The 26,142-nt window shown below is 39.3% G+C and overlaps 1 protein-coding gene and 2 long non-coding RNA genes across 3 annotated transcripts; 1 reads left to right on the top strand and 2 right to left on the bottom strand.

The window, feature by feature from the left end:
• Window positions 1-4,026: 4,026 nt before the first annotated feature.
• Window positions 4,027-4,656, bottom strand: LOC108425531. The gene is made up of 2 exons (XR_001857714.1): window positions 4,439-4,656; window positions 4,027-4,170 (listed from the first exon to the last, which is right to left on the bottom strand). It is a non-coding gene; the product is annotated as an uncharacterized LOC108425531 (long non-coding RNA).
• Window positions 4,657-4,781: 125 nt separating this feature from the next.
• On the top strand, window positions 4,782-9,124 carry LOC108425530. Its single transcript, XR_001857713.2, has 3 exons — window positions 4,782-4,961; window positions 6,551-6,586; window positions 7,756-9,124. It is a non-coding gene; the product is annotated as an uncharacterized LOC108425530 (long non-coding RNA).
• Window positions 9,125-21,433: 12,309 nt separating this feature from the next.
• On the bottom strand, window positions 21,434-26,045 carry LOC108425533 (L-rhamnose-binding lectin CSL2-like). The gene is made up of 9 exons (XM_017694227.2): window positions 25,324-26,045; window positions 25,208-25,231; window positions 25,017-25,091; window positions 24,785-24,920; window positions 24,063-24,172; window positions 23,493-23,537; window positions 23,171-23,291; window positions 21,967-22,075; window positions 21,434-21,792 (listed from the first exon to the last, which is right to left on the bottom strand). Exons 1-9 carry the CDS (start codon window positions 25,352-25,354, stop codon window positions 21,787-21,789), a joined length of 657 nt encoding a protein of 218 aa, XP_017549716.1. The 5' UTR covers window positions 25,355-26,045; the 3' UTR covers window positions 21,434-21,786.
• Between the last annotated feature and the right edge of the window lie 97 nt (window positions 26,046-26,142).

Genomic DNA, 26,142 nt, shown 5'->3' with positions numbered 1-26,142 from the left:
TGAAATCAATGCAGTGCCAGAATTAGTCTGTAGCAATCAGTGATAAAGGTGCCAGTACCACTTCCATCAAGCAATCAAGCACATATATATATGTGTGTGTGTGTGTGTGTGTGTGTGTGTGTGTGTGTGTGTGTGTAGATTAATAGGCTAGTTTCTGACATTGTCTGACATACTATTATTTATTTATATAAAAACAGCCAAATATACAGACATATTATAGGCTTCAATATTTGTTTTAAGCTGTGTGATGTTATTTGATAGGATATAAGCAAAGTGAGTTTTAATAACATTAAAATTTAATTTGTAGTTAAAATATAAAACATTCATGAAAATCTTAAAAAAATATGTTTGTTGTCTCACTGGATCAGGGTGTGGATTTAGGATTAACTATCTGGTGGGCCAAATCAAGCATCTTCAGGGACCAATTTTGGGCAATGCTGCCCTAGTCACTCATAAGCAGGGGCAATTTCATGCATGAGCTTACCTGTGTATAGGGCATCTGATTGGCTTGTTTAATGAGATTTCTTTATTTCCCCTCCACTCACTGACACACAAACACACCACTGGTGTCTGTATTGCAAGCATGTGTCTTGAAAATTAGAAACCAGGTACTTATAGAAAAATGTATGAGGGTGGAGCTTAAAAATAAAATTGCATTACATTAAAACTGACATTAAAAACATTTCAATCATGAAAAGAAGTAAAAAATGAATGGAGAATGGTAAGTTACATTTATGTATTGTTCAATTATCTTTCCACACTTACTAAAACTTATCTGTCCACATCAGTTGAGAGAGAACTCATTTGTGTTGAGTTACACTATTTTTTTCAGCTACACCCATAGGGCCCATGACCACCTGTAGCACCAGGTGTTAAAGCACCCCTGATCATAAGGGGTTATTTTCTGAACACAGGACCATGGATGACTGGATATTTTTTGGCTAGTTTAATATTCTTAAACCAAAAGTGAGACTGGGGTGTGTAAAAATCCCAACACCACTGCCACGACTGATACACTTAAAGCAGCACAACACACACTAACATGCTTGTTGTGGTTTGATGCTGGTGCCTTTCCACTGATGAGGATGGCTGATAAATTGTGCAGTAACACATTGGCTACAGTAAGTTACTGTATGTATACAAAGTCCATTTATGTGGTGTTTCTGAAATGGTGAGTCAGTCTAGATACAAGGTCGTTCTAATAAAGTATATACAGTCATTTCATAAATGGTCAGTGAGTGTCTTTAAAAGGAGTTTTAACAGGGACAACAGGAATAGGTGGGACATGAATGCACTTCTCTAGAGGATCCATCTGTGACATCCCACAGCCTGAAAGTTATCTTACAAAACATCCATGTCTCTGCACACGTGCATTGACAGACAAAAACACAAGCAAGCTTCAGACTGCCAACTGACGCATTTTGGAAAGGCGTGAGTACAGTTTTGTCCTTCTTTGCCATAAGGCTTTCTCCAAGGTATGTTCTCCTCCATTGATGACCTCAGCATGCAAGGGCGGGTCAATAATGAGCCTTGGCTGCACACACGCTCCCATTCATGCCAATTTGCAATCCGTCAGTCCTCCTATACACTTCGGGGCAGCTTGTGACACCTGTTCTCCCTCCCCAGGACTTTTAATTTTACATATGATGCAGCTAATTTTGTTAGACACCTGCACATACGCATACTTCTAAACTTATAAATGAAGGTCCTTAAAAGGGTTATTTGGAGTGATACGATAAAAAATATTACTTTTGGTTTCCTAAAGAACTTTTCAATGGATGGTTCTTTAAAGATTTTAAATGAGATGAACAAGTGTGAAGAATCGCATAATGTAAAGGGTTTTACCTAGAACCAAGCCAAGAACTATTTAGGAACTTTATTTGTAGGACTTCTAAGTAACACATCCATATAAGTCAGGGGAGTCCAATCTTATCTGCAAAGGGCCAGTATGGCAGCAGGTTTTTATTCCAACAAAGCTGAAGAAATTAGCTGTGCGTTTCTTTGGAGTGAAAACTCGTAGCCATACTGACCATTTGTGAGTAAATTTGGACACTCTAGTCTAAATATTGTCTCTGTCTTCAGGAGGCCATAATTTTGCTCCCCAGCAATCACATAGCCATCCATGGCCAGAAATCCAAGCATAATCTATCTCACATAACCTCAGTGTGATGCTAGCCAGTCTGTTAGCTGACTAATGGACTGAATTAGCAAATAGTGTTCTCCTTCAAATGTGTTGATGATGTTGTGTTAGCACTAGCAGCAACATGAAAAAAAATGCAGAGGGGTTTCACGTGTCTTGGAGGAAGCTCTTCCTAGCTCTCAGCTTGGTAGTATGATGTAAAGTGACCATATCAGGTAGAAAAAAAATTCTGTAAACACAACAAATTCTCAAAAGCCTCCTGCTTTTTTGGAGAAATGTATATATGGAAGTCATAGTTCAGAAGGTTTTTGTTTTTGTGAAATTGCAAATACTCACCTGCTTTAAAATTTCTGTATAATTCTGTCTTTAAGAATTAAAGAGTCGTTCTCACATGGCCTGCTGTAGAAAAACTGATTTCTTTATAATGGTGGTGACAGAAACAAAGGCTATTGATGTCTACAATACAAATATAAAAATGCTATTCATTATCCAAAACCACTAGTGCTGCTAATGTATGTAATGCTGATAATAGCACAATTGTGGTTTATCTGGAAAAAAAAAGGTTTTATTTGGGAGACTGTGTTGCAGCATATTCATAAGAATATCATGTAATAACTTCCTGCGAGGGAGCGTTTAGAGACATGCAACTATTCAAAAGTCTGGTTTCTATCAGCACTGTAGTGAACAACTCTGGGTTGATTCTAGGACAGAGCAAACAGTCTGAAAGACTGCTCACATCTGACTAATCTTGTAGACATTTTGAAAGATCTGTGAAATTTCCCCTTAAGAGCTTTTTGAATGTGGAAGCATCCCTCATCTTCTTAAGTTTGGATAGAGCATCTCATCTGTATTGTATCTGTATCTTTGCATGGCTGAGTGTGGCCATTTCCATTCCAGGGGACCCATAACTGCACTAATAGATTACCAGTGCATCATAATGCTTTACAATGGCACAAAGGTCATGCTTGCTTTTAGTTTTCCCCACAAATGCAAAGCACCTGTTTTGTACATATTAAAATCACCTTTGGGATTTTAGCATGTGTATGTATTGCATGGTTTGCATGGATACACTCATGTCGAGGAGAATAGCAAGTTTAATATGCTTCAATTATTGTCTGATACAGTTAAGCAACTGTGAAAAAACTGAAAGAAACTATAAAATACACTAAAAATGTTTCTCATTCACAGTAGAAACTGAAGCGGCCAACAGAAGGTTGCATATTAAGTAATACAAATAATACTGAAGTAGCACCGCTCTAATAATAGCATGACACAAAACACAAAAGAATGTTGTTAAAGGAACTAAAGTGACATCATTAAGAAACTTAAATCAACGTAAATAGATAGAGGGGTTTCACAGTGCTGAGCTTAAGGTGGGGGTGATATTCTCTACTACGTTTTGCCTAACTTTGTTAAGAACTATTGCCCAAATGGCTAGTTTAAGACATTCTCAGCAAGGGAGGCTCCATTCAGATTCCCCTTTTTCAAAGCCAGTACGCCTGATGTCATTAAGCTAACAGAGAAGAGAGCCAGGAGTGTGCACATCAGCCGTGAGAGCCAGAGGAATCTGGAAAACATTGTCTCTCCCACTTTTCCAGCATGATGCAATGCACTTTCATTTCCTGTTCACTGCAGATCCCTCAAGTGAGACATCACCTTGGCTCAGCTTTGAACACCAGGCCTCCATTCCTCTTCATTCTACTTATGTATTTCAACTTATTTATGTCTTCCAGACACTATCATCAGTTCTAATAGTTGTACATTATTATTCGGTCACAGGCTTAATGTTTATGACTCCCCAGTAACGCCAGCTGTCAAGCACTCTAACATGCAAATTGCTGTATATGGGTGTGTATATGAGATTGAGTGTACAACACCAGACAGAATAAATAGAGCTTTTTAATATTGTAACAGAGTGAACTACTCACCGTCCACATGTGAGTGCCTTTGGCTCAAGTCAGTTATATGGAAGTAATACTGAAATGGGGTGAATGGCTTAACGTGCTTTCTTTAGTAAATGTCTCCCCCTGCTGGGGAAAGAGCATAAAAACATTTTGGTGAGCGGGGCGGTGTTGGTGGGTGTGCCACCAAGAAGGATTTCTCAGTAATTTCTCTTTTGTGAGATAACCCTCTGGGGGGAGCTATTCAAACAATGTGCTTTCACTTTGGAAGAAGGGGAAGAACGTAATCTCGCTAAATTAATATAACGAATACACTACTGTACCTATGTGGAACTGTTACCGTTGACTACCCGTTTTAATTAAAACAAAAAAAGATACTTAGAATCAAGGGACCTACTTGGTTTGATTCATGCAGTCAGAACCCGAAAGGATGCAAAGAACTTTTGGCCTAAATGTGGCTACGTCGCTGGAAATGGTTACCATAAACCCGAGTTAGAAGTAAGTTAAAACAGTAAGGTCTAATACTGGTAGTTAAAACATATACGTCTAATATTTATAGTTAAATGCGTCTATAAGTTCTACGTTCATAGACGTAGACATGCGCGTGCATTAGCTCTAATGTAGCTCTGCTCAGGGGAAATGAGTCAAAATGGCTCTGCGACACGTGATTGGGCAGAGTGTTTGTAAACACGCGTCGAAAGCATGTGATCGCGATGACGACAAAGAGCGGCGGCCAATCAGAAAGCGGGGGTGTGTAAGGGGCGGGGTTCAAATGTGGCGCTGTGGAAATTTCTCGCGCTCGGACAAGGTGGTTTTTTTGTGGCGTTTCCAAATTGATAAATAAAGATCAGACCAGGAGCAATCCGCAGCGGGACATCGCCCCAGAATAAAAAGAGGCTCCGGAGGGGACAGCGAGAGCGGTGAGTCAGGTCAATGAAGTCCTCTTCTGCGTGATGAAGTGAAGCCCTTCAAAAGGGTGTGTGTTTTTTTCTCCACACCGTTTAGGAGGGAAACTGTCCACTAATGTCACAGGTTGGCTAAGTTTCGTCACACATTGTAACCGGTATTTTTCGGGACTATTCCATATTACCGTGCTCGGGGCTTCTGTAAAACACATTAAGGCCCCTGTGGGCTGTTGGCCATTAGCAGGTCTGTCCTCAAGCAAATTTGCCGCATCCTAAGCAACAACGGCTCTGAGCCTTTTAAAGTGATGTTCGCTTTCAGCATCACGTGCTCGGGGACGAATGAGTGGTGCTCTGAGGGTATTTTTTTGGGCTGCGTGAATGTTCTTGTTGACGAGAAAAACAAGTCAATGCGGGGAGGGGGTTGATGCTGCGACATAGGTAGGTGTGTGTGTGTGTGTGTGTGTGTGTAAGTATGCGTGCGCGCGCCCGCGGTTACTAGCCTAGCCCTCATGTTACGCAGTTCATATTTACCACCCGCGCGCCGTCCTGAACACAATTAATACTCTTGTTGCCTCGGATCTTCGTCAAAACTTAGAATAACCACCCTAAACGCGTTTACGAAGAGACAGACATGTGTAATCACTCACATTTCGTAGTTGCTATCTTTTCCTCGAATGAATTACTCAACACAGCAAACGCGGTTCTGTAGGAGACACTGCTCCAGGCTGCCTTATGTTTCCTGTCTATGGTGCTGTAGATTATACTTTATGTAACCTATTTGTGCCGCTTTGTTTCTTTTTTTCCACCCACGTATGATCGTTTACTGTTTAGTGATCTCTTCACAAAGCACTGCCTCCAGCGGCGCGCTAAATACTTCTATTAGGGTCGTATTAGCAAAGTGCGCACCTTTTATTTCTCATGTAAACAAAACGCTCATATATTTCGCTGCGGCGCTTGATGGCGCTGTTGGGCGCTGTTTAACCTCTGACACACATTCAGTGACGTCAGTTCTCATGTAATACACTAGAAGACAGCGGACTGCGCGCGACAGCCTCAACTTGATGGAGCTGATTTATTTATTTGTTTTGTTTTGTTTTGGTAGAGAGCTGTGCAGATGATCGAAATCTATTGGTGTCGTAGACATTCACAATGGCCACACGGGCTCGTTTAATCAGTGTTGGAAAAAATGCCTGCAGGAGTCTCATGTTTCAAAGTACTGGAACATCCATTAGTTGTGTTTAGGAAAGTATCCATAGAGCAGAACTGTGTTGCCCATAGACTACCTCTAAATTCCAAATCTGAGCCTGAGGTGTGTCAGTACGTGTTAGAACAATGCTAGAATTAAAAAAACAATACATAGATAGATGTAGTTAAAATGCAGAACACTATGAAAGGAGTTAAAAATGAAAGCATACAGATTGTTTCAGAGGTTAAGGAAATAGTCCTGGAAAATAAAAAAATGGGCAGCATTGCTAATTTTGAAAATGAACAGAAACATGGACAGAACATCATATAGTAACGCGTTGTTGTACTGGATTTGGAAGTTGGATTGCTCCTCTGTTATTTTTTGATGTAATAACAATTTTGTATTTCTTGTTTTACAGTCAGTCAAGAGTGGACAGTGCTCACAATCATATAGGGTAAGTCTAAATAAATAAATAATAATTTGAAAAAAGACCAGCGAAAGGAACATTCCCTACTGAATAAGGTAATGTTTAAATGTAAATATCAAAATGGCTAGAAACTATGAGCTTTTCATACCTACTTCTTTTGGGAGTGACATTTTCCGCATTGCCTGTTCATCATCTTTGAGTTATCCAAACTAAGGTAGAGCAATCACATAGAAAAACTTTAGTATACACTTTTGTGTAACTCAGCATGTCACACAGGTTTAACTAAACATGCTCTAATGTAAGCCTTTAAAATTTCTGTATGGATTATTTTACGGAAATATGCTAGTATTTTTCAGGCTTACCTCTGTCTGCCATCTGTAGCATATGGTAAGGTTATCACAGCCAGTAATTTAACATTTTATCCCTGTACTTATTCCTGTATGTGTCTCTGAAAAATGCTGGAGTATTCCTTTAAAGATATCAAGCTATGCTGTCAGTCTTGTGGTGCTCCCTCGGCCAAGAACGCCATTTCAAAGAACTTAATGTTCCATGGCTTTTCCAAATGGCCAAGTCAGGAGCAGTTAAAGTGCGTCATTTGGGGCCTGTTCAGCGCAGTTCAGGCTTTGCAAGGCAGCTGAGGCCTGCCCGTCAGCGTAGCCAGGCTCCACTGCTGCTGGCGAATTAAGCCCGCAGGAAGTGGAGCTCACAGGAGAGATGACACAGCTAAAATTAACCAGCCCGTCGCCTGCTGCTGAATGACAGGGCATATAAATAGCCAGACAGGAAGGACCTGTGTTAGCATGTATCATTAGATACTGTGCTCAGTACCAAAAACAGTACACAGTGGAAAATGGCCCTATTAGCAAACAATGGAGAGAAGAAAATAATTGAACATGCTGGTAGTGAGCATTTCGATAGCAGACACTTAATAAAGAAAATAATGTTCTGAACGTGGAAGACATTCAGACCTTCAACCCGAGGCCTGTAGATGTTTGTCGTTTCAGAAGGAGGGTAAATTTCCTGCTTCAGAGTAGTTTTGTTGGATTAAAGCTCTTTGAAGGCAGCCTCCATTGTTTAAAACAAACAGCTTAGTCTCTAAGGTATGTGTGTGGCTATAAATGTGAGACTTGGCTTCTTATGGCAGTGTGCTTGTAGATAGCCAGCACATCTCCTTTTTTCTATGCATTATTTTTCAGCTTGAACTTCTCCAGGTGATTGGAACCATGCAACACAGTCAGTACCCCATGTATTGGTCTTCCTCTGATCTTCCTTTTTTTTTTTTTTTAGCTTTTTTTGGTCTCAACTGAGCAAAGTGACGGACTGTTATGGGGCCTTCATCCAGCACCTTACTTCTCAGTGACATAATACAATATCTGATATATCTCCGAATCCACCATTCATCTTTTTTCGGTATTTATATAATGGTGCTTGGACTCCCTTAATCCCAAAACCTACTATGTTAAGCTTGTTCGAGCTTGCACGGTGGCATGCAGTTTTCACTAAGACACTTCTTTTGTGCTAGTTTGGATCCAGCTGGAATTTTCATGTAAGAAAGAGGAGTTGAGATGCTTTACTTCCCTGCATACAAGAACATACAAGACCCACAAGTCAAAAGATATGTAGTTAAAAGTTTTTGGTAATAACATTAAGTTGGCGGTAGCAAAGGGTATTAAATAATCAACTATAATTACTCCGTTTTCATGAAATTACTATAAACACATATTTATTAAGTGAGATTGTGTCACCAATTTTCAAATCTAAGGTTAACTAAATGTTCATTTTAAGTTCATTCTTGATGCAGCTTTCTCAATTACTATCTAAATATCTCTATTTGCAACGTCTTACAAGTTGTTTAAAACATGTAGGTTATAAACATACAGTATTTTTTTATAAAACGGATATTACTGAAGCTGAAAGCTAATTGGCTAAGCTGCTTTTGAAACCGTTATATATATTCAATATATGCTCACCTATGACCAACTCACATCAACAGATAGATTTGCCTTATGTTTATTAAATCCACAGTGGGAAAACAAATGTGTGGCACAATTTCCTTGATGCTAACACAACACAGGAAACCCCATAGAAGCAGAGGAAATTAGCATTATCTTTGTGGTGGTAATTTTGTGAGCAAAAGCTACTTTAAAAAAAAAAAAGATAAGTGCAGTAGCAGAGATTTTTCGCAGTGGTAATTGGGGGCCAATCACCAGTTATTATGGAGGTAATTTGGTAAGCAAAATATACAATTTGTGATATAGTATATGTACTATACAATATAGCATATGTAGTATATACTATGTAAAACATGTGGACAAAAAAGATGAAGCCACTAGCAGAAATTTCACTGCAGTGGTAATTTATTCAGCAAAAACTACTAAGACAAAGGCATTAAAAAGTTATTGAAATGACTGATATACATAGTGATTGATAACTAAAAGATAGTTGTTGCATGCAACAGTAGGATACTTTTTTTAGACCTTACATTATTTATTGGTCATTTGTCATTTGGTCAATTTTATGTCATCATCAAATTAAGAACATCTATAAACACCTCTTATGATAAAATCACTGTAACGTGTGGCTTCTTGTGACTTATTGTTTTAATTACATGTATACATATAGTAGAAATTATTTTATTTTTATGAAAACAATGATTCCAAAGTTTGGAATGGCATCTTATGTAGTAGGAAATGGTAATGGTTCACAAATTTTCCTCCTTATTCATTATTTAAAAATATAATAATTAGATAAAAAGAATTCACCCACTAATTCACCCACTAATGTTAAAGTTAATCAATCAACTCTGAGTGCATTTGAGTCTTTGTTTCCAGCCTCATTGGGCCTGGTTGCTGTAGTCCATCACAGGGCTCTCAAGCGTTTCACAGAATTTCTCTTAATACTCAGCACTGACTATGCAAAGATGTGGCAGGCCTATGCAAAATGTGGCAAAGTATTTCTGCATTCTACACACCCATTAGGGTCTGGCTTCCCAAAAGTGTTGCAGCAGAAAGATTACAGTAAGGGTGAGTATCAATAACTATTAAACATCTGCTTTAAAACTTCACAAGTAGAGATCCTAGCGTGTTTTATTGTTCTTAAAAAAGGCTCTTTTTGCAATCAAGTGCCTTTTCTTTGACATTGCCTTTTTTTCAGCACCTTTATTTTGAAAAATATAATTAACCTTTCCACACAAATGGACATATTGTGAACATTATGTTTTACACAGTGGTGAACTGTCCAAATCTTAAACAGGCATTATTTATATAGTGACTTTATTCTTTCTAAAATATCCAGTTATGTCATAAGATATTAGATTTTCTCATTAGAGACAGAACTTCTTTCATATGAACAGCTACAGTAGCTGCTTCAACACACCAGATCAGATGAAATTAGTCTCTGTTTCTGTATCTTTGCCACATTGCTGAAAGTTATTTCTCACTCATAAGATGTGACATTGTGCTAATGAGCCCTTAGTGTGCTGCTTGCGGTCCCGTAGTTAAATTGGAGCGCTAAGAGGCTTATCCTCCTCTGCTGGTGTGTCATCTGCCTGCTGGCTGCCATGCTTGCTGCCAACTGACCTGCTCCAGCTAGCCCTGCCCACTTCTGTAGGCTGATGAAGACATGAGGGACAATAGCATGCTGGGAAATGCAGTCCTGCCAAAAGTGTGTCAGCACTACAGTAGGGAGGAGTTTGTTTTCATCTGGTTCATGCTTCATACCTTTCACGCAGTATCTTGCATCATTCAACAAGACGCACAAATGCTCACCTTCTCCTGTCAATTTATTAAACTTTGTCTTGGATTTTTTTTCCTTTGCGTTGAATCCCTAGGTGAGTCACCCAGTGAAGATTTCTTTCTCTTTTAAAACTTGCAGATTAGTCTGCCAGGGTTTTAGTTTAAATTTTATATATATATATATATATATATATATATATATATATATATATATATATATATATATTTGCATCAAGTATTCTTCCTGTCCCAGCTTGTTTCATGTTGCCTATTAACTTTAATTGAACTTCCTTGAGTAGTGTGTAATTCACTCAACTAATAGCACAACTGTACATTTTAACTTTAATTCAGTTATTGATGTAGGAAGAGAGGACAATTATGTGCAACAATACTAATCTATGGCTAAGTACTATAGAGCAATTATCTCTAGATATCCTCCACATTTTGCCGTGTATAAGGGCTTATTTCAGATTGTTCACATGTTCCATATTGTTTGCTTGCTTATCGTTACCATGGTTACAGACAGGCCATCTCAATACATGAAATGGAAAATCCATGAGATGTTCATGTAATAAAACATGTTGTTTATTGTCAGCACACGTCCATCATCTTGCCAACTCTGTTTCCTTCTAAAAACGGATAGATGCCCTACATTATTTATGTCTTAGGATATGTTTTATATTCAGTTCAATTGGTCCAGAGAAATCTGGAAATAATACTTTGCTTGTATTATCTCTATAGGAAAGCGTAAAATGACATGGAGCCTAAGGTTTCCATGCCTAATTCCAAAGCCAAGTAGATTTAAGCTGTGGAGCCGTGGAACTGTATTCTCTGGAGTGATGGAGATCCAGCACCTTTGGGATGAGTTGGAGTGGCATATGTGATCCAAAACTAATAATTCAAAATCAGTAACTGACCTCTCTAATGTTCTTGTGGTGGAATGCAATCAATTCCTTACAGCAATGTTCTTGTTAAAAGCCTTCCCCAAAGAGAAGAGGCCGTTACTCAGATAGTAGGTAAAAAAAATCCATGTTAACACCTTTAATTTTGGAGGAATCTTTGGATGAGCAGATGTCCGCAAACTTATGGACACCCTGTATGTACATCAGATTTAAGAATCAGCCTGTATCTTTTATAATAACCTATTCGCCCCTAAAATGGGGCGCAATGGCAGCGTTCTCACTTATTGTAATGAACTGCACAAACAGCAATCTCAACAGGGTGTGGTTCAGTGAAACCAAATCTGCCAAATGTTAACTCGCCCTTAGCAATGTTTACTGATTGCACCCCATCCTCGACCCAGCTCCCTAACACAAGACAGTGCAGGGAGGAGGAAAACAAACGGAGCTGCCTGCCTGTTACATAACAATCGCTCGGCTCAGCTATACGCCTTTAAAAGCTGTGGGTTGTCAGGTGAAGGGGGTGGCGCAGTCAACTCAGTTCACTGAGACATAATTGAGCGTGTCTCGCCATAGAAACAAGACATGATGCAGGAGACTTGGGGGAGAGCTTGAGATAGATGGGCAGGCAGCCAAATAAAGGAGGACAGAGGGAAGTGAAGGACATAAAAGAGGAAGGGAGACAACAGAGGAGATGGCCATGTCCCTTTAATTGTAACCAAGTGCTTGCTTTTACTCTCTCACTCTCTCTCTCTCTCTCTCTCTCTCTCTCTCTCTCTCTCTCTCTCTCTGTCTCTCTCTCTCTCTCTCTTTTATTGCATCCTCTCTTGTCTCTCTCACTCAGTGGCAGCCAGTATGCTGCTGGGTCGAGTTTTTCAAGAAGTGCAGCTTGTGTAGCCATAACAGAGAGAGAGAGAGAGGGAAAAAAGCCCAGAGAATTAAGTGCTGCGTCACACTGCGTGCTCGAGAGAGAGAAAGAGAGAGAGAGGGATTGTGGGAGCAAGCTCATGTGTGCGGCGGATATCTGATTGTTTGCTCACAACTGCATGTGCGTGTTTGTGGTCTATTTGCGTGGATGTGTGTCAGTAAAAAAGCGGCTGAGACTGAAGGAGCGAATCTGCTGTTGCAACCAGATGAAAATAGAGTGAGCCGAAGAGGAGAGGGAGGAGTGATGGTGGAAGGAGAGAGGGAGGGAGAGAGAGAGAGAGAGAGAGAGAGAGAGGGAGAGAGGGAGAGAGACAGGGAGGCAGGGAGGGAGAGATTTTGGATTAGTTGCTACGTCACTTTTTCACGTCGAGAGGAAAACAGCAGCTAGGAGGACAGGAGTCCGAGTCCGTGTGCTTTTTTTCCTGCTGCCCAAGAATGAGCGGCCGTGAGTGAGCCTCAGCCCCTCCGTCGACTCGTCCGCCTCTCATCCTCCTCTTTTCTCCCTCTCCATCCTCATTCTCTCTCCCACCTTTTCTCTGTGTGTCTCTCTTGTACTTCGGAATCGCAGCTCCGACTTTCAACATGGATGCTGAGGATGTGACATACTTTCTTGTAGTCCGAAGATGGGCGTGTGTTCGTACATGTGCGTGTGTGTGTGTGTGTGTGTGTGTGTGTGTGCGTGAGAGAGTGTGTTAGCCTGGGTGTGTGTGTGATGGCGCCGTGAGGTGTGTTCGGAACGGGCGGGCAGGCGGGTGGGAGTCGGGCGAAGGGTTAAACCCTCTTCTTCTGGAAGGTTCCTGAATTCAAGGACAGAGGTGATGGGCGCCATTTACAGAGTGAACAATATACGCAACAGTGTTGTATCACCCTGTCTGTCAGCACTGTTCAAACCAGTGAAGAAGCAGAAGTGCACTATAATCACCATGTGTAAGTCTGTTGTACTTGCGTAGGCTAGAAATATGGCTTCGTAGTAACAGGTGAACTATAGGCTACCTCACAAAGCAACCCAGTGCCAATCTGATTGTCTGTCCAAGATGAGGGGAAAGCACTTCTCTCCGCCTTCGGCCTTTCTGACCTCATCCAAAATACACAAATCCGGGTCTGTGTTGTTAGTATCTTTCAACGGGCATCAGTTAATAGTGTGCAGTTCTGCCCTTTGTGTTATGATGTTCTTAGGAATATGTGAGCAGGTAGAGTAGGAGTGCCTCCAGCTTGCTTGTTTACAAGGGGCGCGAGGCAAAGGGCTAAGCGCGTGAGGGCTAAATTTGTGATCTCTTGGCAGGGAGGAGAGAAGAATGAGCTGGTAATTGGGGCGTTTCGTCAGAGGTACATAGGAGGGCTTGTTATGTTAGTGTGTCCCTCAGACCCAGCACTTCACTTCCCGCAATAGGGTTTTCGTTCCTGCACAGTTACTAGAAGCAGAGGGCTGTGACGCAGTCATAGCTGCTGAACTCTCTTTCGAGTGTGTGGCTGTTTTTCACTGTGTCATTATCTCTCTCTCTCCTTCTGTCTTTATCTCTCTTGTTTTCTCTCTCCTAAAATGCAGGGCTTCCTTGAGAAGAGGGTTGAAAAGGGTCTAAATGTCATGGCAGGGGATCAGGAAGAGAGAGAGAGAGAGAGAGAGAGAGAGAGATAAAGACAGAGAGAAATTGTTTACCTTGCTCTCTTGGTGACTGTGCACTGGCTGGCATCCAGTTCACATGCACTAGACTTCCTAAAGCAGCCGCATCAGGCAGCTGAGTGGCAGAGTTCTCCTCCAATTGGGTTGCGGCAAGCCCTTCGATTGCTTTCGCAGCTTGAATGCCATTGGATAAACTCAAGCAAACAGGTGAAGGGATGGCTCTGATTGGACAGAAGGTAATGTTATCATTTGTGGGCCTTGTTTGATATTAGATGGTGTGTACAACAGAATTTGGTGCTAAATTAGCCATTTTAATAAAGGTTTCTGTGTTCGAATGTAGTTTTTTACAGGCATGCCTACTTTTTTAGGCTGCGGAATCACAAATGGATTAGATGATGTTTCCATTGTAGTTTAAAACCTTATTTATAGATTTATACTGAGGCTAATAGACAAACAAAGTTTCTGTGAGAAATTGATGGACTGCAAAAAGAAGGTATTGGGAGAAGGTTCTTGTGATTGCAGGTCTTTTATGAATAATGTTTGTTGTTTAGTGAATGCTGAAATGCGTCATATGTAAGTTCTCTGGCTAACATGACGCCGTTTGTTTTTTATGCCAGTCACCCAGATGCGTGTGTTTGAGAGCAAGAGAGAGAAAAGGGGAGTACGAGAGAGTGAGAAAGAACTGTGACGCAGTTGATCTGTGCCTGTTGCTCTGGTGTTTATCAGCTCCCCTCTTCCTCTGCTGGCTGACCACTATGTTTCCTGTTTAGATCAACTTTGTTAGAACCGAGGCTCACACCTTTACACTGTCAGTTCTTAGGATTGAGTGCGTTATCGTTCTGCCTGCCTGTTCCATGCTGTTTTAGATAAAGAAAACTCCCACCCTCCAGATCATTCATTTGTGCAGTTTCTGGGGAAAAGCAAATCAGACTTGTCCCCTTACCACAACTCTCTGCCATGAATTTATTTTAGAGTTTCTAGAAGCTTCCCTGGTGGCAGGGAATTTGGCTAATTTATCGCCTTTGGCTATGGGGAGTTTAAAAACAAAAAATACGCTGAATCTAAATATAGCAAATATAGCAAGCACTACGAATCAGTTTAGCTCCTGGAAGAGTGAGATTTTTCCATTGGGAGCTTGTGGTGTCACAGGCAGCCCAGCCCACCGTGTGTGCATGTGGCCAGGAGTTTGCTTGGATGCCACGGTCCTGCAGTGCAGCTGTTGCTGCTGCAGTAGACGCCACAGCCCGGAATGCTGGCACACAGCATGGTGGCACTGTAGCACCAGGAATGGGGTTGTGGCGCAGTCGGCCTGGCCACTCCTGACAGGGGGTCATTCCTTATGGATGAGGCTAGCCACAGGAGAGAGTTAACCTGTGGGCGGCTGGCCCAGAACTTTGAGCTCTGACGCAGATAGGAACTGGTGGTATTTGGTAGTCTTCTAGCACTACGTTAGCTTCGCCAGTGCCTCTCATCCTGTTAAGCGCACTCCTGTTTAGCAGCTTGTGTTTATCTTTTAGTTGTTTAAAGATTACGGGTGACATGGGAACAGGCATGGTAAACTGGATTCAGGATGTTATTAACCATTTGACAAATGAGTTTTTTAGATTTCATGAGGTCCCATTTGCCAGCGCCTATTGTTTTCTTGATTCCAAGGTTTGCTCACTAAGAACTATAAGTTTACAGTAATTTGGAGTAATAGATGTTGTCTCGTACACACAGTATATTTAAGTTCCTATCGGCTTTGCTTATTAGCTTCTTCTTAATAAGCTGCTTTCAGAATCCCGGCTCCTGTTGTTTTTCCTTTCTCAAAAACAACGCTGTCCCTTTAAATCTTCTATAAACATTACACAATGTGCAGAGGGCAGGGACACAACAAACAACCCAGCAGCGAGAAAGTAAGAGGGGGCCAGGCCTCCAGAAGCAACCAGATACCTCCAAACAGCAACTGTCACCAAGCTCCTCTTCAGCTCAGAGGAGAGGGAAACTCCCATGAACATTGTCCCATCAGACAGATAAGTGTTACAGTCTCCTTGTGACTCTGTTCTTCCTCCTATTGTAGCACTCAAAACACGCAGTGTGCTCTTTGGACAAATCGGACAAGGGAGGGAAATATTTTTGGCAACTCGACCAACTCGACCCTCAATCTCTTTTAATCAGTCAGAGCGGAATGGGTTTGCCAGAGTGGGCACCACTGTAAGAAAAAGTGTAAGGAGAAGATCAAGACAGGTTAAATTCTGTGGTGTGGTGATGTGAGGGGTCTGTTTACCTGCCAAAGGGCTTGGCTCCATGGGTGCAGACACGCCATTTGGCACTTTGTAATGTTCATCTAAATCTTTTTGGCTGCGTGTCAGTGCACTGGGCAGTACCTGTCACCACACCCTTTGCAGCATTGCTAGCGTCAGGAGCGTTCTCTGCCAGAATTCTCCACTTCCCTAGTTCACTCCATTTTTGAGCGAATGCAGTGGACGGGACAACTTTGAAACACATGTTTAAGGGCCAAATCGAAGGTTTGCAAGCCGTGCACTCAGGTGAGCTGGAGCAAGATTGTTTTACTAGGCTCGTCTCAACAGTTGGTCTCTTTGGTTTTCTTCAGCTTTGTGCTATCACCCTTGCTCTCTTCTTATGTTACATGAAAGATAACTTGTCATGTGGTGTGTAGATGTGCTAAACAGGATACTTTATGTTTGATACATTGCATGTCAAGACCTGCTCGTTCTCCCTGCCATGCTTTGCTGTCAGTATGAACTTGAAGGTGCAACTGGAGTTCAGCTTTTCTGACCTCGTCACAAGGCTTCCTCGTTCTACTACCATAGCGATTACATCGCTGATGCTGATTTGGGCATGATTTCTCTGGAGCTAACTAAAATAGTGTTCATTGTTAATGAAGTTACTGCTTAACGTAAGTTCAGCTATTTCAAGGCAAAACATGGCTTTGAATTATTCAGGGATTTGCTCTTGTGGCACTTTTGGCCAGTTTTCAGACCACAGATTTTATAATCTTAGTTTACAGCATGTCCTGTAGGTCAGGGTGGAACCAAGTGCTTAGAGTGAATCTAGATTTCCAGTCACAGTGTGAAAAGTGATTCTCTGTTGAAACTCTTTTTACTTGAGGACCTTATTAAGGTCTGCTGTTGTACATGTATTTGTTCCAAGCCCTCACCACAACACTTGATGTCACTAATTATTTGTCCAGATTTACTGAAGGGAGAGCTTATTAGGGAAATCAGATGGTGTTCTGCATTGCAGAAACATATTTCTGCAGTCTCTGTGACCGTTGATATATTAGGTTGTTGGGTACTCTTGGTCTAGAATTATGCTTAATCTCGGGCCCAAAAGTGAACCCACTAAAAATCTGTGACCACTGTAAATCAGCTTTAGTCAAGGCCAGGTTAAATTCTCTTTTCAAGAAGCAAAGATACAGAAAGTCTTTAAATTAAATAGGATGGCATGTGCTCCCATCTTTCAACACTGTTTTCTATGGTACTATTATGACGTCTTAAGAAGTATTTACATAAGAACCCAAATCCGAAGACGTTGTATTTCACACCAAAGTATACTGCTTTATATAAACATGTCCACATGAATTTTGCCATTAAGCAGAGTATTGGCTTGGTAAAACCACATACAATATCCCACGTTCTCAATATTAATCATTCTTCAAATTTACATTAAAGCAATGCCTTTTATCCAATTAACATTTAAAGTGTGCCTCTCAGCTCTTGTGGGAGACCATTATCAAAGTGTGAGGGATGGGAGAGCAAGATTAAAGTTTCTCGTCTCTGCTTCTGCTTAGTGTCTATTGTAGATTCTCTAGAGTTGTTTGACTGATAATCCTGATAGTCCTCAGAGAAAGAGGGCTGGTGGTGTTTGGTTTCTATGCTAAATGGCGGGGAGGGGGGTGTTTTTCTGTGTGTAGCCTTCTCAGTTGGGACTTGGGTTTTGGATTGCAGCTTCAGCTTAAAAGGAAAACAACCCAGGACAATGCACAAAGTAGGATGGATGCTGACTGCTACAAAGCAGAGAGAATCAGGACAGGCGTAAGAATAAACGGTACTGAAGCAGTAGCTGCAGCCCAGATAGACCTCTAACTGGTAGACTGTGTATTAATTCTGCTTTGTATGTCCAAAGCAGAATTAATATTTTACTATGTGCTCTTTTCTTCATAGAATAACATTGTCAACTTCATAGGAAAAGAGAATAAACATGTATTTATCCTGCCTTTTTTTCCAAAGAACAAAGTTATTATATTAATAATCAAATACATTTAGCTTAATGACTATGACATACCTTCCCATGAAATCCCCTGATTTGACAAATGGAAACCTTTCAAACATTATAGCAGATATGTGAATGCATCTTAGAAGCAGGTTAAACCAGAGAAAAGTCACTGATTGGAAAATTAATGTCAAAGCAAGTTTGTAACGCTCAACATGGCATCTGTTTACACGGAAAGGCTCATTCTTTAATAAAAAATAAAAACCATTTGGCTTACAGGTAAATCTGAAAGCAGGACAAGCCCTCCCTCGCTATGGAGATGCCCATGCAAAGTGGCCAGAACAAGCTTAAAAAACGTTTTTGTGTGTGTGTGTCATTTAAGCCTAACACCACACTTTTGCAGTTCTTGTCAATTTTTACCAGTAATTTCAAATTTGTATTTATAGGTATTTCTGTATTCATAGAGGTAGGAGTCTGGTTTGGTCTAGTATGATTGGAAAGAACTGTCTGATCTCATTTTAAAGGTGGCCAGTGAGTGGACAGACGTTTCTGTAAGGACTTTTATAAACACAGGAACAAAAGCTGAGCGCAAAGGCAAAATGATGCAGCATCTTCAAGATTCCTGACATCTTTATGTGACAAACAAAACATTTCATGATCCCATGCTTTAGTTGTGTTGGTTCAGGTTGTTCCACATTATGAACAGGGATGACAGGAAGAAAGCATCAGAGTGCCTTATTTATAAAATATTCATCTGCACATATTCTTAAAATCGTAAAATGGTCGCACATAGTCATTCGAGTTTATGTAATGAGTTATAAAATGGGACATAAAAACGTAGATTGATGCACATTTCTAGCCTGACGTATGAACTTTTGGTGGTCAATCCCTGTGACTGGATCAGTTAGATAAGGGGGCAAAACAAATGACTACCTTCACTCACCAACTAGATTACCCTTTAAGAAATCTAGCCTACATCATTAAAACCACACATGTATTCAGTCGAAAAGGTAAGTGCGCAGTGGCAAGCATCAAAATACAAAATCTCATAACAATGTTAGTAATTACTAATCTATGTTAGGCTAAATCTAGCTTTTTCTATGTGTTAAACTGCTTTTTCTTACAGTAGATCTGCAGTCATGTTGGATTAGTAGAAGTTAGATGATAAAATCTGAATAAAAAGTTTACATTCGTCACTGAAATTGAACTGAGACAGTAGCATGCAGCTGTGTCTCATAAGCAGATTTCCTTCATGTGCCTGCCAGTTTGCTGAGTGTTTACAATCCATGAATGTGCCGTTCTTACAGATATAATAAGCATACCTTTTCCATTCCAAACCAAGCAAATTTTGAATAATTTAAATAAAACTCATTTAAACTGTGGTTTTCTCTCTTTCAAAAATTACACCTGCTAACAACACTGCAGCTCCTATTTATTTCTTCCTGAGACCTTCAAGCATGTATTTTCTTTGTTTTGTTCTCTTTTTTTTAATAAAATATGCAACAGTTGAAAGGTGGACAGAGTTGGAAAACTTCATGCTTATTTCTATGGCCGCTTGTGATTTATAAATAATCAAATTGCGCTTCAAAGATGTGGATGTAGATTCAAGTGTGCACTGGTTTTTATAAATGATTTGCATGCAAATTTTGAACAATTTTAGAACAAAATTACTACGAAGTGTAAGTACATTTTATGAATATAAAAAAGTAAAAGGAATCCAAAAGAAAAAAAACAACAACATTCACTACAGACCAGCAAAGAAATTTAAGCCTCGAGATGGCAAACGAAAAGAGAAACAAGAACCAGTAGTGCTATATTTTTAAAAATACTAATAAAAAACAATGAATACAACAATTTTTATTCAGTAGGACTAATTTTACCAACTTTGACTAACTGTAGGTTTCATAATAATGTTCTACAAGTGCTGATGATACCCATAATAATTTCAGATAAGTATGTTGTATTTTGACATTTGTTATCATGATAAAATATATTGTCATATTGCCCAGCCCAGTTCAAGACATATTAGTTTGATCTCATTCAGACTTATCTGTTATAATACTTATCCAAATTTCAAATCCATCTTTCACCTCAAAAACTAAAAAAAAGGCTTAGACTTGGTGGAGTGGGAGTTGATTTCACTTATTCATGTTGTTTCATGTGTATGGATGTGTAATACAAGGTTGGCTGTGATTTGCTGTAGTCAGTTTATGAGGTCTAAGGTGACATCAACTGAAGTGTAATTTCAACATTCCAATTGGCAAGGTGGGAAGTATAAAAATACTTAAAAACTTCAAATGTCATTTTATGCAATTCTCAAGCAAAGCGTGTTGCCCTGAAATGCTTATCAATCATCAACTTGATATTGGGTTACGTTTTTGTATAAGAAATGAAAATACTGTCCTGGGCCTATAACAGTATAGACTGTCCATAAACAAATGTCTTAGAACTTTTACAAAGTGCACAAAAACTAGGGGTCAAGAAGCTGAATGTGAGACCGAGAATGTTGCTGCCGTAACATTGTTTAGAAAGTTGCCAAATGCCTCGTTTGTTTTTGTGCTATACCCTAATTCTCATGTAATATTATGTTTCAGCAAACTGATGAGAGGAAGCACATGGGGAGACAGAGGAAGACGGTGACTCCTCTTGGAAGCTGGTTTCAGATGGTGGCTTAGAGTGTCTGTAAAGAGTCTAGCACCATTTGAAATCAGTGTTCTAGGGGTGGGACAAACATCTTTGCTGTGGAACCATGTTATAACATTTCTGTCTTTATGTATTTAGGTGATTCAGGCTGAACTTTTTATCATGTGAAACCTTTGTTGTTCCTAAAACCTGCCCGAAGCATAATCTACAAGATTGTGTCCTGTCACCAAGGCTGACCGATTTCTTTTGGTGTTCAGAGTCTTTTGGGGTTTCTAGCACCATTTGAAATCGGTTACAATGAAGGACATATATCAGCGCTGGAAGGCAACACTTGAATCCTCTCTGCTGACCAGTCTTCAGAGGTCTCTTGCTACGTACATAATATTGGGGTTCCGATATAATTCTTAATTATTCTTAATATATTAAAAAGCGTCGGTGAGCCAATAATGTAACATGATTAAAGCCTGCCTTTATTATTGCATTATACCCATCTGATGTTGTAATTGTGTAATTGTAAGTTATACAATTTTTAGCAAATAATATATATATAATGTAATATAATATAATATAATATAATATTGAAATATAGAGCATCTGCCGATACAGAGCGGTTAGAATGTTTTGAAATGAGCGATTTTTAATGTACTCATTTCATTGAATGACCTAACATCACATCACACAATGCTATTTTAAGCTAGATTTGTTACATGATTGGATTTATTGTTTTTCTTCCAACATCCACTCCAGCATTTTCTGATGCTATTGTCCCAATAGTATTACCTGGTATCAGATTAATGGCATTTATAATAACTAAATAAATAAAGAAGTGTAAGAACAGAGTTCAACACTTTTATTTATCATCATCCCAATTACAATCTTACAAAGTATGTTTGTTCATAATCAGACATATACGTTAATTACGAAGCTTAAACTGCTAGCTTTACAGCCCCAGACCTAAACAAGGGAATGAAAGAGTTAAACCCTTTTATTGAAATGAACTTCAGTTATCTTACAAGCTATTTTTGTTCATAATCAGATATATATACACAAAACTAAGTAAACTGCTGACTTGAAAACACAAAACATATTTCCTCCTAGTAAGTCACAAGTCCTCATGTGGTTACCAAGTTTGGCTTTTGAGCATCGCAAAGGATCCAACATTATCTTCATGATTGTAAAGGGTCTCATTCATTCCTACAAAACAAAAACAGCCCTGTCATTTGCATGTCAGTGCATTTGCATTGAGAAAGTTATTAGTGTGACTCACATGCAGGATCCATTATGCGGATGATCGCACAATAAAACACCCATCCAGTTTGTTTGTTAGGATTGTGTTCTGAATGTTGGTATTAAAGACTGAATACTCACAAAATATCTACAGCTATAGGTCACCTCCAAGTACTTGTGAACGCCATAGCATGGATCAGAGAAAACATCATTGGAGGCCTTCAGTTTACATGATGTTTTGCCATTGCATCTGGATTCAACGAAAATAAAGGTTTAGAACAAGGGCTAGAGGACATGGACAAAACACTAGTATTGTGATTATATCAGCATCTGAAATTGTGCACCATTGCCTTGAGCAATAATGGCTTGTTGAACTAAGCCAATTCTCTCCCTGGAAAAAAAGTGAATTGCTTTTTAAACATTGCTACCATCAAACCAAGTGGTGAACAAAAATATTCCAAAGCCATTACGTTTTTGTCCTATGTATATTTTTTCACAGAATTTCACTGGATCCTCTGAATCACAAAGTTGTTAAGTAGTTAAAACAGCTGATTATTTGCAAGCTAACACTCCTGCACACTGAAAGTAAGGCTACTTCTACATGTCAACATTTTTGTGAAGTTGCTAGTCTTACAGTGTCAGTTTAATGCACCCTTCTTGTTAGGGTACCAAATGTGTCAAGCTGGGACATATGGGTGGAGCTGACAGTGCAGACCATTGATTGGTCAAACGCAGTCGTCACTTGAGTTAGTAGACCACCATTTCTAAAAACACTATCAAGTGTGTCTCATAAAACCAAATGCAGAAGGAAACAAAAAGGAAAATCAGAACTTGAAACTCTTTTTGTTGCTACTATGTATGCATTTACTGTTAGTGTGAGGTTCAGGAGACCATTTGACCACCACACAACCAACTTCAGTACCCTGCCCTCTTTAGAGGTCTGTCGTGTGATGGGAAATGGATGCATGTACTCGACTAGGGTACATATAATTCAAATTTAGGATTAGTGACCATCCTGTATCCACTAGCCATACAAAATGATGACACATCCTAAGAGGTCTGTTGCTACATACATACATTGAGATTGCAATATGCTTAATACATTAAAAGAGGTTGGTGAGCCAATAATGTGACACGACTTTGAGACTAAAATTATATAATATGAAAACTTTGATTCATTAAATCAGCCATAGAAACACTCATCTGGAACTGTGATTGGTTAAGACACTGCGCACAATTATGTGATGGGTTAGAGGGCTTATTTACGAATTGCAGATTAGTGATTGTGTATGGTGGTAATGAATTTAATATATAATGTAACTTTGCTTAACGACAGTTTGCATACCTGGAGCGCAAGCTGGAGGTCTGAGGGAAGTAACAGTCAGATGTAGTTGCTAATTTATGGGGACAAGTGGTGCGATCCCGCCGCCCGTAGTTGGCATAATGGATGAATATCACTCCACTCGCTTTTGTACAAAGCACAATTAACAAACACAAGCAAATCTGTGAATATGGTTCTCCTGACTTGATGAAAATGTTTGGATGGCTCTAACTCATGCTCAGGGAAGACATATGTCTCCTTTATTCACAGCACTGGAGGCCATCATTCTCTGCTTTGTTTGTCAAGGTAATAAAAAGTAATAAATTCTAAAATGACTCATACGTACCACAGCTTATTACACCCTCCTGATATTCACAGATTACACTTCTCTCTAGTTTTATATGAAGGAAAAAAAAAACCTTCTTCAATACGTTATTGACCAAAGGTTTCTTTTACACTGTAAAGAGTAAAGGTGCCATAAAGGGTTCTTTGGAGCAATGCCATAGGTCTGGATTCCTGCCCAGTTTGGTGATTTTCCTGCTCAAACACACCTGGTTTAACCCTTCAGTTTATTGGCAGGCTTTATTTGGTGTGTAATGCACAGAAAACACCAAACTGCGCTGGACTCTGGCCCTCAGTTCTCCACCCCTGCTAGAGAAAAAACACTCCTTGAAGAAACTTTCAGTGGATGGTTCTTGAAAGAACCGATTTCACCAATGAGAATTTTACAGTAAGCTTCCACATAATACAAGTTCCTAGAATCATATTTCTAAACCAAGAACCATTTAGACACCCTTATTTTAAATAGTGTATGCAAAATAACATATAAAATCAATGTCATTGATTCAGTTGTTAGAAATGTGTTATGGATGCTTTGCCTGCAGATGAGCAATTTTGTTCTGGACAGCAGACTTACTGTACGGAAGGCAAAAATAAAAGACATCCAGGTATTTATAAATTCCAACACAGGGATCAGAGAAGACTGAGTTTACAACTGGAACAGCACAGCTCTGCAGTCCGTTACATCTAATACATAAACACAAACAACACAACTTAGCTGTAGAATAAAACAGGAACACAGAATGTAACATTTGAGCTTGCTGAATATTAGAATACTGATATACAACAGTATAGTATAGTATAGTGTGGAACACTGTAGTTATTATTATATGACCTAACATCAACATAAAACAGGACTACAAATTATGAAAACATGTTACCTTGCTGCATATTACAATACTTATATAGTATAGTATAGTATAGTATAGCATAGTATAGTATAAAACACTGCATATCTATTATAATTTGACTAACATCAAAATAAAACAGGAGTACAGGTGATAAAAATATATTACCTTAATGTGTATTACAGTATTAATAGTATTTTATAAAATAGTATAGTATACTGTATAACCAATAAGACCTAGCATTAAAATAATACAGGACTATGTTTGGAAATATATTACAATTTGTGCATATTACAATATTGTTACAGTATAGTATAGTATAGTAGAGTAGAGTAGAGTATACCTATATAATAGGACCTACCAATGAAAAAAACAGGACTTGTTGAATATCACAACAGACATAGCATAGTATGCTGTGCATCTGTTATACAACGACAGAAATGATCCTAACCTGTCTGACATGATTTTGAGAGATCTCTCTTGAAAACAGTGAACATTTGACAGCTGATGATGTGGTCTCTTTTCAGAGCAAGTCGTTTTGTCCGTACGCCCATAATTAGCCCTGAGGACTTTTATGTACCCATAATCTGTTAGAGAAGAACAGATTGGTTTGTATTTTTGTTTTATTATCGTCATTATTTTAAATCAAACTATCAAATGTGAAGAAGGCAGCAAAACATTACCACAGGACAGATGAGCGGAGTGTCCCTCGCATGTCAGATACCTTTTTGCTGCTACAACTGAAGCTGCATGAGCACCTGCAATAGATGAGATCCAAATCATCTGAAGTTTGTACATGAAGGATAAAATACTTTAAAATATAGGCATGAGTAAATTTAGACTATTCATATAAAAAACAAGATCTGCTCCTTACCACACAGCACCAGCAATAGCATACCTGGGAATCAGATCAACATATATGCATTTTCATGCAGGGAATATATAATTAGAAGTATCATAACATTTTTCAGTGCATAAATGTTTACTTACAGGTGATCCGGCTCAGTAGTTTTTGCTGCATAGTGAATGAGTGTGGAAATCAGGAGGAAGTGCCTACTTATTTATAGAAAGACCATGGCTTTTATCAACACCCACACAGCACAAGTCCTCTTAAAAATTAACCTTGCAATACAATGTGTGACCCCACGTGCGAGTTGAAAAAATCGAACAATAAAACTTTGAACTAACATGTTGATGTTGCGAATTATTGTTCTGTTATAAGGAACACTGTTAGGAAAATTCACTGTTCTTTTTTTTCATCCATAATGCTAGTGCCAACTGCAGTTGAACTGTATGCTGACTATGCGGTTGCGGTGTGATTAATGGTGCAGGACTCTCATGAGTGCAATATAAACATGTTGTGTAAATATGGATCTTAATCACTACTGGAACCATTTATCTTGGCAGTAAATGTGTTTTTGTCAGTAAAAACACTACATATCATTATAGTAAATGCAAAAAAACACAAATACAGTAAAAAGTAACAAGAATTTCTTGTTTCCAAAGTAGTAGTTGACACCTTGTGTGGTTATTCGAACACATAAGTGATGAAATACTGACTGGGCCAGGAGGGCCAGTGTCCACTGGCCTAAGGAGGTCTCAGACCTCAAAGCTTGAAGTGGGTTAAGTACTTGGGAACAACTACAATCCACTGCCGATTGTCCCAACATTACAATGTTAACATTACATGTAAGAAGCAGATCTTAAGTGTATCGTCCTTGTCCAAAAAAAAAAAGATCTGCAATTTATATTTTTTGTATACGTTATGTGAAGATAACAAACAGATGAATGAAGAACTCATATGAGTTC

The sequence above is a fragment of the Pygocentrus nattereri genome, chromosome 9 (assembly GCF_015220715.1).
Source record: "Pygocentrus nattereri isolate fPygNat1 chromosome 9, fPygNat1.pri, whole genome shotgun sequence".
Taxonomy (NCBI): Eukaryota; Metazoa; Chordata; class Actinopteri; order Characiformes; family Serrasalmidae; genus Pygocentrus; species Pygocentrus nattereri.
Note: the sequence above shows the minus strand (reverse complement) of the source record. Positions and strands in the feature narration are given on the sequence as shown.

Excerpts from the sequence above, each read along its gene's own strand:
- LOC108425533 (XM_017694227.2), bottom strand. The coding sequence starts at position 25,354 with ATGCAGCAAAAACTACTGAGCCGGATCACCT. Across the intron at positions 25,092-25,207 it reads GCTATTGCTGGTGCTGTGTG|GTGCTCATGCAGCTTCAGTT; the intron begins GTAAGGAGCAGA and ends CATCTATTGCAG. Across the intron at positions 22,076-23,170 it reads ACCTCCAGCTTGCGCTCCAG|ATGCAATGGCAAAACATCAT; the intron begins GTATGCAAACTG and ends CGTTGAATCCAG.